We start from the raw sequence: 14,694 nt of genomic DNA, 5'->3' as shown, positions 1-14,694 counted from the left end.
CTCACTTTGTAGACCAGGCTGGCCTCGAACTCAGAAATCCACCTGCCTCTGCCTCCCGAGTGCTGGGATTAAAGGCGTGCGCCACCACGCCCGGCTAGCTAGCTTTTAATGAACTAGTCATTTGAAAATATTCCTTGTCAGTTTAATTTGCATTTTTAATGTCAGGTTTACTGCTTTATATTTTTTCTATAATCTGTTCATCTACATCCTTTGGTCACTTTCATATTGAATACTGACTATATTCTGTGTTTCTTGAGTTGGAATAGTTACAAATAAAGAAAGTTAGTCCTTATGCACTATGTGGAAATTCTTCTTTTTCATTGATTTGTTGGATAGCTGGACAACAATGATGTGTTGTTGTTGTTGTTATTGTTTTGGGAGGTGGGCTCACCCAATATATAGCCCAGGTTGGCCTCAAATTCAAAATACTCCAGCCTTAGCATCCACAATGCTGGGATCAGAGGCAAGAACCACCACAACCAGCAGATACCAAGTTCCATAACTAAAATCCAACCACAGTTGAAGCCCACAAAATAACTCTACAGTCAGCATTCTTGATCTTTGGAGATCAGACATCGGGCTTCATATATACCAGGCATGTACTAACCACTAAGGCACCTTCCCCAGACTTTAAAATCAGACTAATGAAGGACTAAGGATGGAAGCCAAGTCCTCGTATATATTAGCACTGAGCTATTCAGCCAGCCCTAGACTTCCTTTTCAGTTTCTTTTATAGCAGGACTTAAGTTCCCCAGTTTACTTATCATCCTAGCCTGAACCACCACAGGGGTTGCCTCTTTGTTTTGTAACCCTTAGAAAAGGTTTCTTTTCCAGGGATAATGGTGCACACCTTTAGTCCCAGCACCCAGGAAACAGGGACAGGAGACCTCTTGAGTTTGTGGCCAATCTGGTCTACAGAGAAAGTTACAGGACAGTCAGAGTTACACAGAGAAACCCTGTCTTGCAACATCAAAAAAGAAAAAAAGGTTTCTTTATCCTAAAGGCACAGAAAAGTTTGTTCCTATGGTCTCATTTTTAACCCGTTGGTTCTTCCAGCCACTTAAAATGTGATACTAGGAACAGAACAGTAGATTCTTTCTGTAATCACGTCTCAGTAAATTAGGCAATTTCTCCTACTTTATCTTCCTTTCTTTAAAGTCATATACTCTTCTCAAAGTAATCCAACAGAATTATTTTTATTAAAACAAAATGCCTCTTTGAAGAAATGAATAAAAGTCCAACAAAGGGAAGGGGGAGGCAGAGAACTGCCTCGTGCACACACTCACTGACCATTAACACTAGGGTGGGGTGGGGTGGGAGATCCTTGTCTCTAATACAAGTTTATAAACAAAGATTATTTAAACATCTCACTAGGAGTATGTTCAAAGTAAAAGGCAAGCACACACACACACAAAAAAAAGCCACAAAGAAAATAAGTCATCACTTTAAAAATAAACTATATTGAATTTAATTTTACTACATTAGAAAAAAAGTAACAAAGTCATAAGGTTAACTAAAAAGGATTTGGCAAGATTTACATCTGTTACCAACTGTAAATAAATAAATATGACAAAGAAAACTGGACAGATGCCTTACACTGCAAAGATTTAGAGAAAACAGACAAGTACTTGCAGAAACTAATCAATGTCAAATACGTTTTGCAAAAACTGCAATTAAAAGAGGCAAGACCATGTTGTATGACATTTTTGTCAGAAAAGGATTGCCTACCCAGGATTTAGTATATAAGTACAATAAGTCAAGTCTTGTATAAAGGAAAATAACCTTATGATGACCAGGTTATCATTCAATTTGTGGTTAAACACGTGTCTTTTTGCATTTGTTTAAATTTGGGTCAGTGTGCTCCAAAGTCTTTTCAGCCACCAACATGACTGAAACAAGAGATCAAGTTAATGATCACCTAGCCAAGTGTCCCATCCAAGCACAGCAAGGATGGATGGATAACAGGGGAATGGATTTCCTATTGACATTCTCTCAAACAATTAAATCTTCAAACATTGCTCTGAACTGTCTGTCAGTATGTTTGAAACTATGTACACTTTCAGACTAACATCTGTCAAGCTACTTGCTACAGAAACAAACAGGAGTTTCTAACAAAAGACTTCACAAGTTTGGCATAGACATTTTCCCCACTAAAAAAATAACCCAGAACTTGATGGATGTATCTATCCCAACGCTTCTCTGAAAGAGTCCATCCACGAATGAGTATGACTTTCAAACATTACTTGAACATTTACCACAGGGAACACCATGGGATCCTATTCATTCTCACACATTTTCCAAACTGATCACATCTAACATTTTTTTATTTAAATGTTCTCACTCTTCATTAGCTTGAGCCTTCAGAGAGTGTCTAGACAGTAAAGAAAGAAACTAGGGCTGTATAGGTATCAGTATTTCACTTAGAAATGTTTTTAAAACCCTTTCCCTTCTATGTTGGTGATCAAACCTAAGAGGCTTCATGCATGCCAGGCAAGTACTAAGCCATAATTTCTACTTTCCCTTATAATGTTGATGAAATTCAATACATTTGTACCGGTTTGTCTTAATCCACACATAAACTAGAGTTATCTGAAAGGAGGGAACCTCAATTGAGAAAACACCTCCCTAAGAGCCAGCTGTTGAGCATTTTCTTAATTAGTGATGATGAGGAAAGGACCAGCCCATTGTGGGTGGTGCCACCCCTGACTCCTGGGTTCTATAAGAAAGCAGGTTGAGCAAGCCAATGGGAAGTAAGCCAGCAAGCAAGCAGCACCCCTTCATGACATCTGCCTCCAGGTTCCTGCCCTGCTTGAGTTCCTGTCCTGACTTCCTTTGGTGATAAACAAGAATATGGAAGTGTAAGCCTATAAACAAACCCTTTCCTCCCCAACTTGGTTTTTGGTCATAGCAAAATGGTGTTTTATCATAACAATAATTACCCTAACAAAGACAACATTGTTGACCTTTCTTTACAGAAATCTATATGGAGATAAACTTCTACCTCACCAACAGCTCATTTTTTTCAACTTAATGAGTAGTCATTTCCACTGGTTATATTGTATCAGACGTTGTTGTAAAGTACTCTATAAAAGGGAGGGCTGCTGAGATGGCTCTGTGATTAGGAGTGCTTGTTGTTCTTACAGAGGTATGGAGTTCAGTTCCCAAGCACCTACATGGTGGCCCACAACTACCCATAACTCCAGTTCCAAACCATTCTGACCTGCTCAGACACCAGGCATGTATGCGATACACACAATGATTTATAAGCAAACAATAGAAAACATAGTAAGTAAACATGAAAATCAGGTCCAGTGACAGGCCCAAAGTGGGATCCAGCTCAAGGGGAAGCCCCAAGACACAACACTATTACTGAGGCTATGGAGCATTCACAAAAAGGGACCTATCATGAGTGCCCTCTGAAAGACCCAACAAGCAGCTGAAAGAATAAGATGCAGATATTTGCACCCAACCAATGGACAGAAGCTGCTGACCCCTGTGGTTGAATTAGGGGAACGCTGGAAGAAGCTGAGAAGGAGGGCAAACCTCAAGGAGGACCAGCAGTCTCAGTTAACCTGGACTCCCAAGAACTCTCAGACACTGATCACCAACCATGCAGCATACACCAACTGATATACACATATACAGCAGAGGACTGCTGGGTCTGGGTTCAGTCAGAGAAGATGCACCTAACCCTCAAGAGACTGGAGGCTCCAAGGAGTTTAGAGGTCTGGTGGGGTGGGGTTAGGGACACACTTGTGGAGACAGGAGCGAGGTGAGGAGATACAGGATGTGGAACAGTTGGAGGGTGGACCAGAAGGGGAATAAAATCTGGAGTTTAAAATAAATAAAGATTTTTTAAAAAAAAGACATGAAAAATCAATCTCTTAAACCTTAATGATTTTTTTTTAAAAAACACAAGCCTTTTAATATAGGACTAAGATAATAAATAGGGAAACTGTAACTGGGGGTTGGAGAATTGGCTCAATAGTTAGGGGTTACAAGCATTTACTGCTCTTGCAGAGGACCTGGGTTCAATTCCCAGCACTCACATGGTGACTTATTACTGTCTGTATATCAGCCCCAGTGAATTGTATGCTCTCATGTGACTGGCTCAGACACCAGGCATGTATGTGTCTCACATACATGTATAAAGGCAAAATGGCCATGCATGTAAAATAACCTAGAAAATGGTAACTGTCGAGGTTTATCATATGAGAATCATTTATGTAAAAGAGAAGCATATGCCTCACATTATGGAGGCTAGGCCTAGATTTTAGGCATGTGCTCTGGTAAGGGACATCCTGCCCCACGCTCACAGGCAGAGGACAGACCTAAACTTTGGCATAAAGCTCCTTTTATAAGGCCCACTTATGACAAACAATCCCTCATGGCCTCCCTACTTCTGGGGTCAGGGCTGAATCCAGGGCCTTAGGCGTGCCAGGCAACTTATTTTGGAAGCAACACATTTATCTGAACCACAGAAGTAACTACAGACATTTTTAAACTGCATTTGAGAGAGACCACAGGATGAACTCTCATTATAGCAAACAATGGATCAACTAAAGAGGATGGTAAAAGAAATTATCCAAGAAAAAAAGTAACGTTTAAAAAGAGAAAAATAAGAATCATACACAGAGAAATGTGTAAGATTCTATCAGGGTTACTAAGAGAACTAACTATAAATTTAATGTTAAAAAGTCTGATATCCAAAGATAGACTTGTGAAAATTAGCTAGCCTTAAGCTGGGTCAGTTATTTTCTTTTAGATTTCTTTTTTTTTTTTTTTCAGCTTTAAACTGTAGGAGAGGGATTATATGTGCTCAATCACACCACTCTCAAATGCTAGTTATGCAACAACATATTAAATAAAGAGAAAGTGAAAACTTGGACTCTTCATTCCTAGTGTGCTTCATAGCTGCCCCCCAGCCCCACCTGGACTTATTACTCATCCAACAGAAGCTGATTCGATTCCCCAAGCACAGCCTAGCACTAACCAGAGGGACTAGAATCCAATGGAGAAACAAGCACTTTTAAATGACTGATGCTGCTCAGACGGAATCCTCATCACAAAACACTGCACCACATCCAACTCTACTAGCAACAGTACAACACAGCCAAAAAAAAAGAACATTACCAATTATAATGGTAAAGATAAGCTATTAAAACTCAAAGGCGTTAGCAGTTTTAACTACAGAAAAATGTAAAGGCCAATGCTGACTGGAAGGACTGCTAGTCTTCAGTGAGTTGTAATGCCAATCAACAGAGCATCAACAGAGTTTCAAGCCAATCAACAGAATTCTTAACATACATAAGGGCTCACAGCCACAATTATATTCTTTCTTTAGTCAAGAACACCAAGCAAAATCATCTTTCAAACTACAATGACCATGTTAATAATTATACAAATGGAGCTCTCTGAGGTCTACCACCAAGACACTAATTTCCTAAAACAAGTATTTCAGACCTCAAACAAGTTAAAAATTTTAGACAGAATCAAGATTCTTGACACTTTTTAAGAATATTTTAATTCTATTCTCTATCTCATTATTATTTCCAAAAAATACCCATCATAAAAAGAAAATTGATCACTGAGTGACTTTAGGAAAACTTTCTCTTACCTCTACTGGAGGGCTAAGGCTGCTGGGCAGGGTTTCTGACGTCACGGCAGTGCTTGGAAGGCTGGCAATCTCCCAAGTATTCACAGGCTGAACTGGTTCACACTGCTTTGAATGATCCACACATTTTGGATTATCAAGTAAGGTCACTTCATAAAATTCTTGAATATCTATAGATGAAGAAAAATAAAATTTCAAAATCATTTACATCTACTAAACTATGCAATGTTAAAACAGCATAATTTAAAGGCCACTTTAACTATTAGAAAAATAAGTCCAATTCTACCACATACTTCTTTTTCCCCTGAAGACAGGGTTTCTCTGTGTAACAGCCCTGGCTGCCCTGGAACACTAGGTATACCAGGCTGGTTTCAAACTCACAGAGATCCACCTGCCTATGCCTCTCAAGTGCTGGGATCAAAGGTGTGTGCCACCAACCATGGCTCAACCACGTACTTTTTTAACAGGTTATTTCCTCGTTTCATTATGTCACAATTACATCAAAACCTGCAAGGCAAGTCTTAGAAATTTTACACTTCAAAAGTTAGCGTTTTTGAGAGATGGCTCAGTTAAAGACTGCCCCCTGCTCTTGCAATGGACCTCAGCTGGGTCCCAGCACCTATGCAAGGGAGGACACCACTGCCTGAAGCTCCAACTCCAGGGTATCCAACGGCCTCTTGTGGTCTCTGAAGGCACATCCACATAACCCTATACCCAATACACATTCATATACCGTTTCAAATGTAAACAGTGAAGGTGCCATGGGTGCTTAGCTGAAAAGCCACAGCCAGTGACAAATGGTGGAATGGAGAGTGGCAATTTTCTTTGAGGGTAATCCAGCGACTGGTTACATCACCCAAGTTCCCTTCAGTAGATGGACCAAACCCATGCACATAAGGGTAGCCCTAATTAGACTCAATAGATCATTAAAAACTGTATTGGAAATAAAGGTGAGAAGTAGGTATGGGAGAAGAGTCTAGGGGAACTGACTGGGAAATTATAGGGCAAATATGATACATGTGTAAAAATTTCAAACAAATATTTTTTAAAGTGCTGTGTTAAAATCCTCTTATCAATTAACTACAAAAAATTACTAACCCTCTAATAATTTCTCTTATTGTGTAAACTGTGCAAGAATTGAGCACAGTAAAGTGTCTAGCATGCTAGCATATAATATACTCTTAATAAATAATGGTAAATGTCATTATTATAAATTGTTCAGATGAATCATTACTAATATCTTACATCTTTATCATCACTATTCAGATTGGAAATGTAAATCCTCATATGGTTTTAACTGTCCTTCTAACTAAAGTGAAAAACTTTTTTTATTTTTTTGGTTTTTTTTGAGACAGGGTTTCTCTGTGTAGCCCTGGCTGTCCTGGAACTCACTTTGTAAACCAGGCTAGCCTCGAACTCAAAAATCCACCTGCCTCTGCCTCCCAAGTGCTGGGACTAAAGATGTGCACCACCACCGCCCGGCAAAAAAAAACATTTTTAAAACCAAAGAACTAGGACATTTCCAACTGTAGTTGTATGTCTGCAAATCTAAGAGGAAGTGAGAAACAAACACTTCAAAGTATGCAAAAAGTATGAAAGAAACCAAATGTTTATTCAGAAGAGCACAGAATAATTTAAAAGGAGTCCTGTGAGCTTACTATATTATAATATTAGCAGTGGCTAGTCACACAGCTCAGTAATGCTGAGTGACAATTACCTAATGTTTAGATTTCACACTCTGAGTTCTTGAGTCACCTACTGGTATAATTTATAATTTTTTTAGAGAGTGGGAACAGTTTAACAGCCAATATGGGCATTATCCAGAATAAATCACGAATAACTATAAAAACATTTAGAGTAACTTTTATTTCTTGTTCCTTACTATTTTAAAAGTACCATTATACTCTTTAAAAACCTATTTCCTTGGGCCAATGAGAGTTCAGCAGGTAAGGGTGCTGGTCACCAAACCTGATAGCCTGAGGTTAATCTCCATGACCTACAGAGTGGAAGGAAAGACTGACTCCCACAAGTTATCCTTAGGTTTCCACATTCAAACAGTGGCACTTGCATACCCATGCACAATTATAATAAATGAAATGTAATAAATAAAAGTCTTTTGAAGCCCCAAAATTCACAAGACAGTAGGGACAAAGTAGTTCTGTTTGCAGTTTTAACAACCAGAAGAAAAAAAAAGTAAAGTACTAATTAAAATTAATATCTTACACTGAAGATGAAATCAACCCATCTCACCAGCTGTTAAAATTATTACTAGGCTGGAGAGATGGCCCAATGGCTAAGATGGCTTTTGCAGAGGAGTGGGCTTTGGTTCCTGGTATATATTTAGTATATTCTAACTATATGTAATTATACATAGCTTAGTTAGACTGGCTTTTCTTTAAAATTGTGTGTGTGGTATATTTGCCTGCAAGGCTCTGCATATGCATGCAGTGCCCTTGGAGGCAAGAAGAAGGTGTCAGACCTCCTGGGTCTGAAGTTACAGTCTGTTACAGATGGTAGAGATGGAACCTGGGTCCTCCAAAAGAGTGGCTGGTACTCTGAATGGCTGAGCCACTGCCCTAGCCCCTCATACAGCCTTTCCTAATTTGTTCTATTTAAACTCCTGCAGCTGGAGGATAAAATATCAATCCTATTTTAGCTGTATCAGGATTTATACAAAATGAGCTGAGTTAACACCACTTAGAATGACTATTATAAAACAAAACAAAAAATAAAAAGCAAGAACTAATAGGATATGAAGAAAAGTAGACCCCTTGTTTACTGCTCATGAAAGAACGTGCAAAATGGTAAAACTGCTACTGAAAATGGAAGGAGTGGCTTCTGAAAATACTAAAACCCAGATTTACCATGTGATCCAGCAACCTCACCTTCTCGTATCATACAGAGAAAAAAAGAGAGGGAACCAGACTGAAAGATCTGCATACTAGTGGTCACTACAGCATAAGAGTCGAAAGGTGAAAATACAATTATCCTTCAAAACTGAATGAATAAAGTACAATATGTATGTACAAAGAAATATAATTTACCCTTAAAAGGGAATTAAGTCCTTAATAGTCTATGTGGAAGAATTAATCTTGAAAATATCCTTAAATGAAATAAGCCAGACATAAAAGGACAAATACTACATTCATTCCATTTGTATGAAGTATTCAGAGACAAAAGTGAGATGCTCACTAGGGGTCAAGGCGAGAGGTCCTAAAACAGCTACGAGGGGGTTTGTTTTCTTATTTGTTGCTGGAGACATAATTATTGCTCAAAAAGAGAATTTCAGTTTGAGTTGAAAATAATTAAAAATTAAGATGCTAAATTTTATATTATGTATACTTTACCACAAAGCAATAAATAACTAAAAAACAGAAGAGTTCTGGGATGAAGACTCTAAGAGCTTGATCACAAGAAGGCAGCCTATGAAAAGCTACCTTATGGGCATGGCATGGCTGTTGGTACACATAAACTCACACCAGCTGCCTGTGCACACACAGGGCTTATATACACAACCAGCCCATACACAGTCACAGAGGGAGAAGGGACCCATGGGGCTCCACCTCAAGGAGCTAATGGTCATAGAGGACTGTTGGGAAAGAGGAAGCTACTGTCTTACATTACCCATATTCTGGTGGAAAACTTCACACCCATACCCATGCCCATGTGAGTGGCCCTGGTTAAAGGTGGTGGGTCACAAGCAAAACCAAACAGCCACCTGTAATTCCATAGCCAAGGGATCTGATGTCCTCGCTGGACTCTGGGCACGGGGCAAGCACATGAAGACAAAGACCCATACATGTAAAAACTAATAAAAATTAGTAACAATATATATATTTTAAAACCCAGCAACAAAAATGTCTTTGGAATGAGAAAACTGAAGGGGAAGGGCTGGGGTGTAACTCAGTGACAGAGCACTTACCTAGCATATACAAAGCCCTGGCTTCGGTGGTCTAGTGGGGTGTGGGGATGTGTGCACACATGCACATACACACACATCAGTAAACATTTTAATTCGTTATATAATTGTAAGTTATTTTAATAAAGTAAATTGCTGTTTTAAATAATGAATTTATCATGCTCATACATCTTTTTGAAAATTATCATCCTCAGATTTACAGAAAAATTGAATGGAAAGTAGTCCCACTGCCTCCCCACACACCCCCTGTTATTCATAGCTTATGTATCGTGCATTGACTAAAACAGACAAGCTATTAATTATCACTACCTAAAGATCATAGTTTACATTAGGATCATTTGTGCTGTACACTGGCTGACTTAAAATGTACGCCTGCTGTTCTGACATGTTAATCCATCAGTCTGATACCAAACAGAACAGCTTCATTGCCCTCTACTCCCCAAATTCTGGGAACTACTGATCTTTTTGCTACCTCTATAGTTTTAGAATCTTCCATATGAATTAAACTGGCATATCATTTATATGAGCATTTCATAACAAAAAGCACTAAATGCGTATTCCCTTTTTTCACCAAATAACTTTGTTTTAGGAATGTATCCCAAGGTAGTCTTTGGAGACTGTCTTCTTTCCCTTGACAATACATGTTAAATTTCCTGCCTTTTCATGGCTTGTTGGTTTTATCTTTTTACAGTTAATATTCCATACTGCATGGTTCTACCACACTTTGTTTATCAAGAACATCTTGACTCCTTCTAACTCTTACTGATTATTAATAAAGCTCCTATAAATTATACGAGGGTGTTTTGTTTTGGCACCTTCTAAGCTACATCCCCGACACCTTGGTTTTATTGTGTGTGTGTTGTGTTGTTTTGTTTTGAGGAAAGAGTTTTGGGTCATGGTTTCCAAGGTGTTCAGTCCATGGTCATTCGGCTGTGTCTCTGGACCTGTTGTAGAACATCAATGGGCAGGAGAGTGTGGCAGAAACTGTTTACATTATGGTGGCTAGGAGGACAAGAAAGGGGGGCTATAAATAGGTTTTTAGTGGACATGTTTCAACTCTGGGTAAATATACGGGAGTGTAAGTAACTGCTAGGTAATATGGTGTGAGTAATCTTTAAGAAACTGCCTAAGCAGTATTTTGATGTGGCCATGCTGCTCTGCACACCCATCAGCAGTGTATGTTACTCACATCCTTACCATCATTGCCGTATCAGTGCTTTGGGTTTTAAGCATTTTGAAAGGCATGTGGCACTATGTAGATATTTGTTTGCTTGGTTTTGAGCAAGATTCTGCTCTGTATCCCAGTCTGGTGTAAGCTGTTGTCACGTGGGCTTGAACTTTTATTCCACTGACTCAGACATTTTTATTGACTGTGCCCTATGGTATTTTATTAGACATCTTCCTCCTATATATTTACTTGCTATTTCTGACGACTTTAGTCTGATATTTTGCATCTTCTCACTTTTTGTGGCTTTTCTTACTGTCAAATCTTACATGGTTTTTGTGTACTTGGGTACCAGTCCTTTGTCAGATAAATGTTTTACAATTATTTTCTTACTGGTTGTGACTTGTCAGTATTTTTCCCACCAAATAAAATACTTTCCCATAGATCAGCAATGTTCTCTATGGTGTGTTAAATTATTGCATAGTCCCAGGTCAGTGTCTAGACCTTCTATTTTGAGCCTAGGTTAGTACTGCCTTAGTTCTTAGCTTGAGAAACATGACGTGAAGTGTTTCTGTTTAGGATGATGCATGCTACCCCAAACTGTAAAGTTCCTTGGCCTACTTAAAAATGCCCATCCTTCTGCTTCTTACTCCTGCCTCAGCTCCGGACCTTTGAGGCTATTAACGGAATGCTATACTTCCAACTAAGAAAGTAACAAAAGCAATGAAAATCTTTTACATGAAGACTTCTCAAGTAAGTTAGTTGATTTTCATGGATTTTTTTTTAACGTTAACTGATTTGCTTGTGTGTAATATGCGAATGTGAGTACAGGTGCATGTGTACCACAGGCACATGTGAGAGTCAATGGACAACTTTCAGGAGTCAGCTCTCCTCCTCCATTCTGAGGATTGAGCTCAGGTCATCCAGATTGTGCTTCAAGCATTTTTACCCACTGAGCCATCTTTCTGGCCCCTAGAATTGTTGTTCTAAATAGATGTGAATGATTCTGAGAGCCTTAGGACTAACTCAGTGTGTTTAAGTTTTAAACTCTTTCACGCATATGTTCAAGCTTTTAGTGACCTTCTGACTGACTCTTAGTTTAGCCTAAACTCAAGGCAAGCACTGAGACCATGAAGGAAGAGCGGGGCTGCAGTGATAAGACAGACCCAGCAGACTCCAGCAAGGCTTTCAACCATGAGTCATCTCAACAAGCAGTTTCCTCCAAGACATATTTGAGCATTCCGGCGTTTTCTTCTATCGTTCTTTTCTGCTAATGCATCACCATTTTCACAAGAAAATATTTTTTCAGAGTAATGATAAAATTGCAATCAGTTATTCTATTTCTATTTGTTATGTGTATCTGGTGGCACCTACAGGGAAGGCTGGAATCAGTCTTGGTCTATGACATACCAAGCACTTTTTGACCACTGTACTCACTTATTTTCTAAGTGAGCATCCAAATTAATGGTTACCTAGGTTTACTAAAGGACTTATTCACACTGGGTAATAAATGTGCTAATTTCTAATGACACTCTGAAGCATTATCATTTTTTTCTACAGTTATATACTATTTTCACAGTGTGTATATAAAAGTATGAGCAGTCCTTATTGTTGAGATTAGATATTGAAACACATGAATAAATGAGAACTGAGAAAAAAAGAATCAACATGATCAATTTCCTTGTTGATTTGTTTATATGATGTAGCCTTTACTTGCTCAGACAACTTTAGGTGACCCTCATACTGCTTTCAATGTTTCCTTCACAATTTGAAAACATGTTCAGTAAGAGATGTTTACATATATAATTAAGTTGCTATAGCATCTTAAACCACAGCCATCACACATTTATTAATGTACCCTTTTAGTGCACGTGTGTATATCTATGTTGTACATAAATAAATGAGTGTACCGCTAGGGATTAAACAATACACATAAAGTGTTTTTTAAAAGTCTTGAATATAGGTGAATACTTTCATAAATGCTGAAGACAGATTAAGATAATACTCTTGGGGATTAAAGTATCAAGGACAGCCTTTCTAGACATGATACCACAAACATCAAACACATATCTATACTGATAAATCTAACCAGAAATAAACATGAGTTTTTAAAATCCAAGTTTACAAACACACTACAAACCAGAGTAGTTACTTGTGATTTACATGCCAGACAGGGTTGATACGCCTCATGTTAATTTTATAAAGAAAAAAGAATGGGAGGAAATATACTGACATGAACAGGGAATTCAGAAATTAAAATAAAAGATCAAATATCTCAGTATAATCAACAAATCAGAGGAGAAAATATTAAAAGATATATAACACTCTACACTAAGTGAAATCAGTCATCTTCTATATATTGTCTAAAATATTACATTGATATAACATTAGTAAGAGTGCTTTACAAATTACGAGGAAAACCTTAAAATGTATACCCTTTCACCTAGGAACTTCTGGCAATTTATCCTACAAATATAATAGAGAATGCAAAACAGAACAAGTCCCACCTGCACGGGTAGATGTACATATCTGTATGTCTATGAGTGTAATGTTTATCAAATCATATAAAAATCTGAATTAAAAAGCCTGGTTCCTGGAAAACTATTAACAGAAAAATCTATGTTATATAAACAGTCATTTAAGATGATAAAAAACTGACACTGAAATCTTCTGGCAAATTTTGGGAAAAATAAAAACAATTAAGTATGGCACAGATAATTCACACATTCATACAAATTCAACTACAGTACCCAACACACACAAAGCAGTTCTCGCTGTCAGCCCACCAAGTAAGTGGCTCTCACACACACAAGACGGGGTGAAGAAGTCTTCCCTCTCAGTCTCGGTACTGTGTGCAGTGGGGACTTCTTGCTGGACCTCTCTATGCAGAGTGTGCTTCTTATGATTCATCTGGTATTCATCTAAGGAAACTGAAATATTATGCCACTAGAGAAAAAAGTTATAGTCATGATATATTAACTAGATGCATTTTTTTCAAGATTTACTTTGATTATTTCTGTCTCAGTTTGTGTGTGTGTGTGTGTGTGTGCGCACATGTGCGCATGTGTCTGTGTATGTTTGAGTGTGTGCATCAGAATGTAAATATGTACACATGAATGCAAGCCCCCTGTACTGGCTAGTTTTGTGTCAACTTGACACAGCTGGAGTTATCACAGAGAAAGGAGCTTCAGTTGGGGAAATGCCTCCACGAGATCCAGCTGTAAGGCATTTTCTCAATTAGTGCTCTGGGCTGGTAGTCTTGGGTTCTATAAGAGAGCAGGCTGAGCAAGCCAGGAGAGGCAAGCCAGTAAAGAACATCCCTCCATGGCCTCTGCATCAGCTCCTGCTTTCTGACCTGCTTGAGTTCCAGTCCTGACGTCCTTGGTGATGAACAGCAGAATGGAAGTGTAAACCGAATAAACCCTTTCCTCCCCAATTTGCTTCGTGGTCATGATGTTTTGTCTAGGAATCGAAACCCTGACTAAGACACCCCCTGAAGACAGAAGTATAGGTATTTGTGAGCACCTGATATAGTTGTTGGGAACTTGACTGAGTTCTTGGCAATGGCAGCAGGTGCTGTTAGCCTGACATCTCTCCAGCCTGTCCTTCCATGCCAACTTTAATCAGTTCTCACATAGAAAGCAGCTTTCCTGTTTTGTTTTGTGGAAGATGTTTTACAAAATCGAAGTACTTGTACAGATACAGAGAAGAACATTTACTTGTATTTTACAAAAACTAAGGTTGTCTAACCTTAAATATTTTAGGTAGAACACGTACTAGCCTTATGATAGATTCCATTTTGGAGGGCTACAGGGAGCAGGATGACAGTGAAATACAACCTGAAGTTGCAGAAGGAAAGTCATCTATCAGTTCATCTGACAGCCGAAGACACTCAGCATACTTTTAAAGCAAGGCACCCTATAAAAGCCACTTGGATTCCCAAAGAAAAGACCCTACAAGCCGGGCGTGGTGGCGCACGCCTTTAATCCCAGCACT

General features: G+C 38.6%; 1 protein-coding gene across 16 annotated transcripts in view; it reads right to left on the bottom strand.

Moving 5' to 3' along the window:
- Dlg1 (discs large MAGUK scaffold protein 1) overlaps nucleotides 1-14,694 on the bottom strand; it is a 201,151-nt gene that overhangs the window by 177,062 nt on the left and 9,395 nt on the right. For all 16 annotated transcript variants that reach the window (XM_021185184.2, XM_021185188.2, XM_029470491.1 and 13 more), the window contains one exon: nucleotides 5,618-5,784. In XM_021185184.2, coding sequence (XP_021040843.1) covers nucleotides 5,618-5,784 — 167 coding nt within the window. The remainder of the gene's footprint in view (nucleotides 1-5,617; nucleotides 5,785-14,694) is intronic.

The sequence above is a fragment of the Mus caroli genome, chromosome 16 (assembly GCF_900094665.2).
Source record: "Mus caroli chromosome 16, CAROLI_EIJ_v1.1, whole genome shotgun sequence".
NCBI lineage: Eukaryota > Metazoa > Chordata > Mammalia > Rodentia > Muridae > Mus > Mus caroli.
Note: the sequence above shows the minus strand (reverse complement) of the source record. Positions and strands in the feature narration are given on the sequence as shown.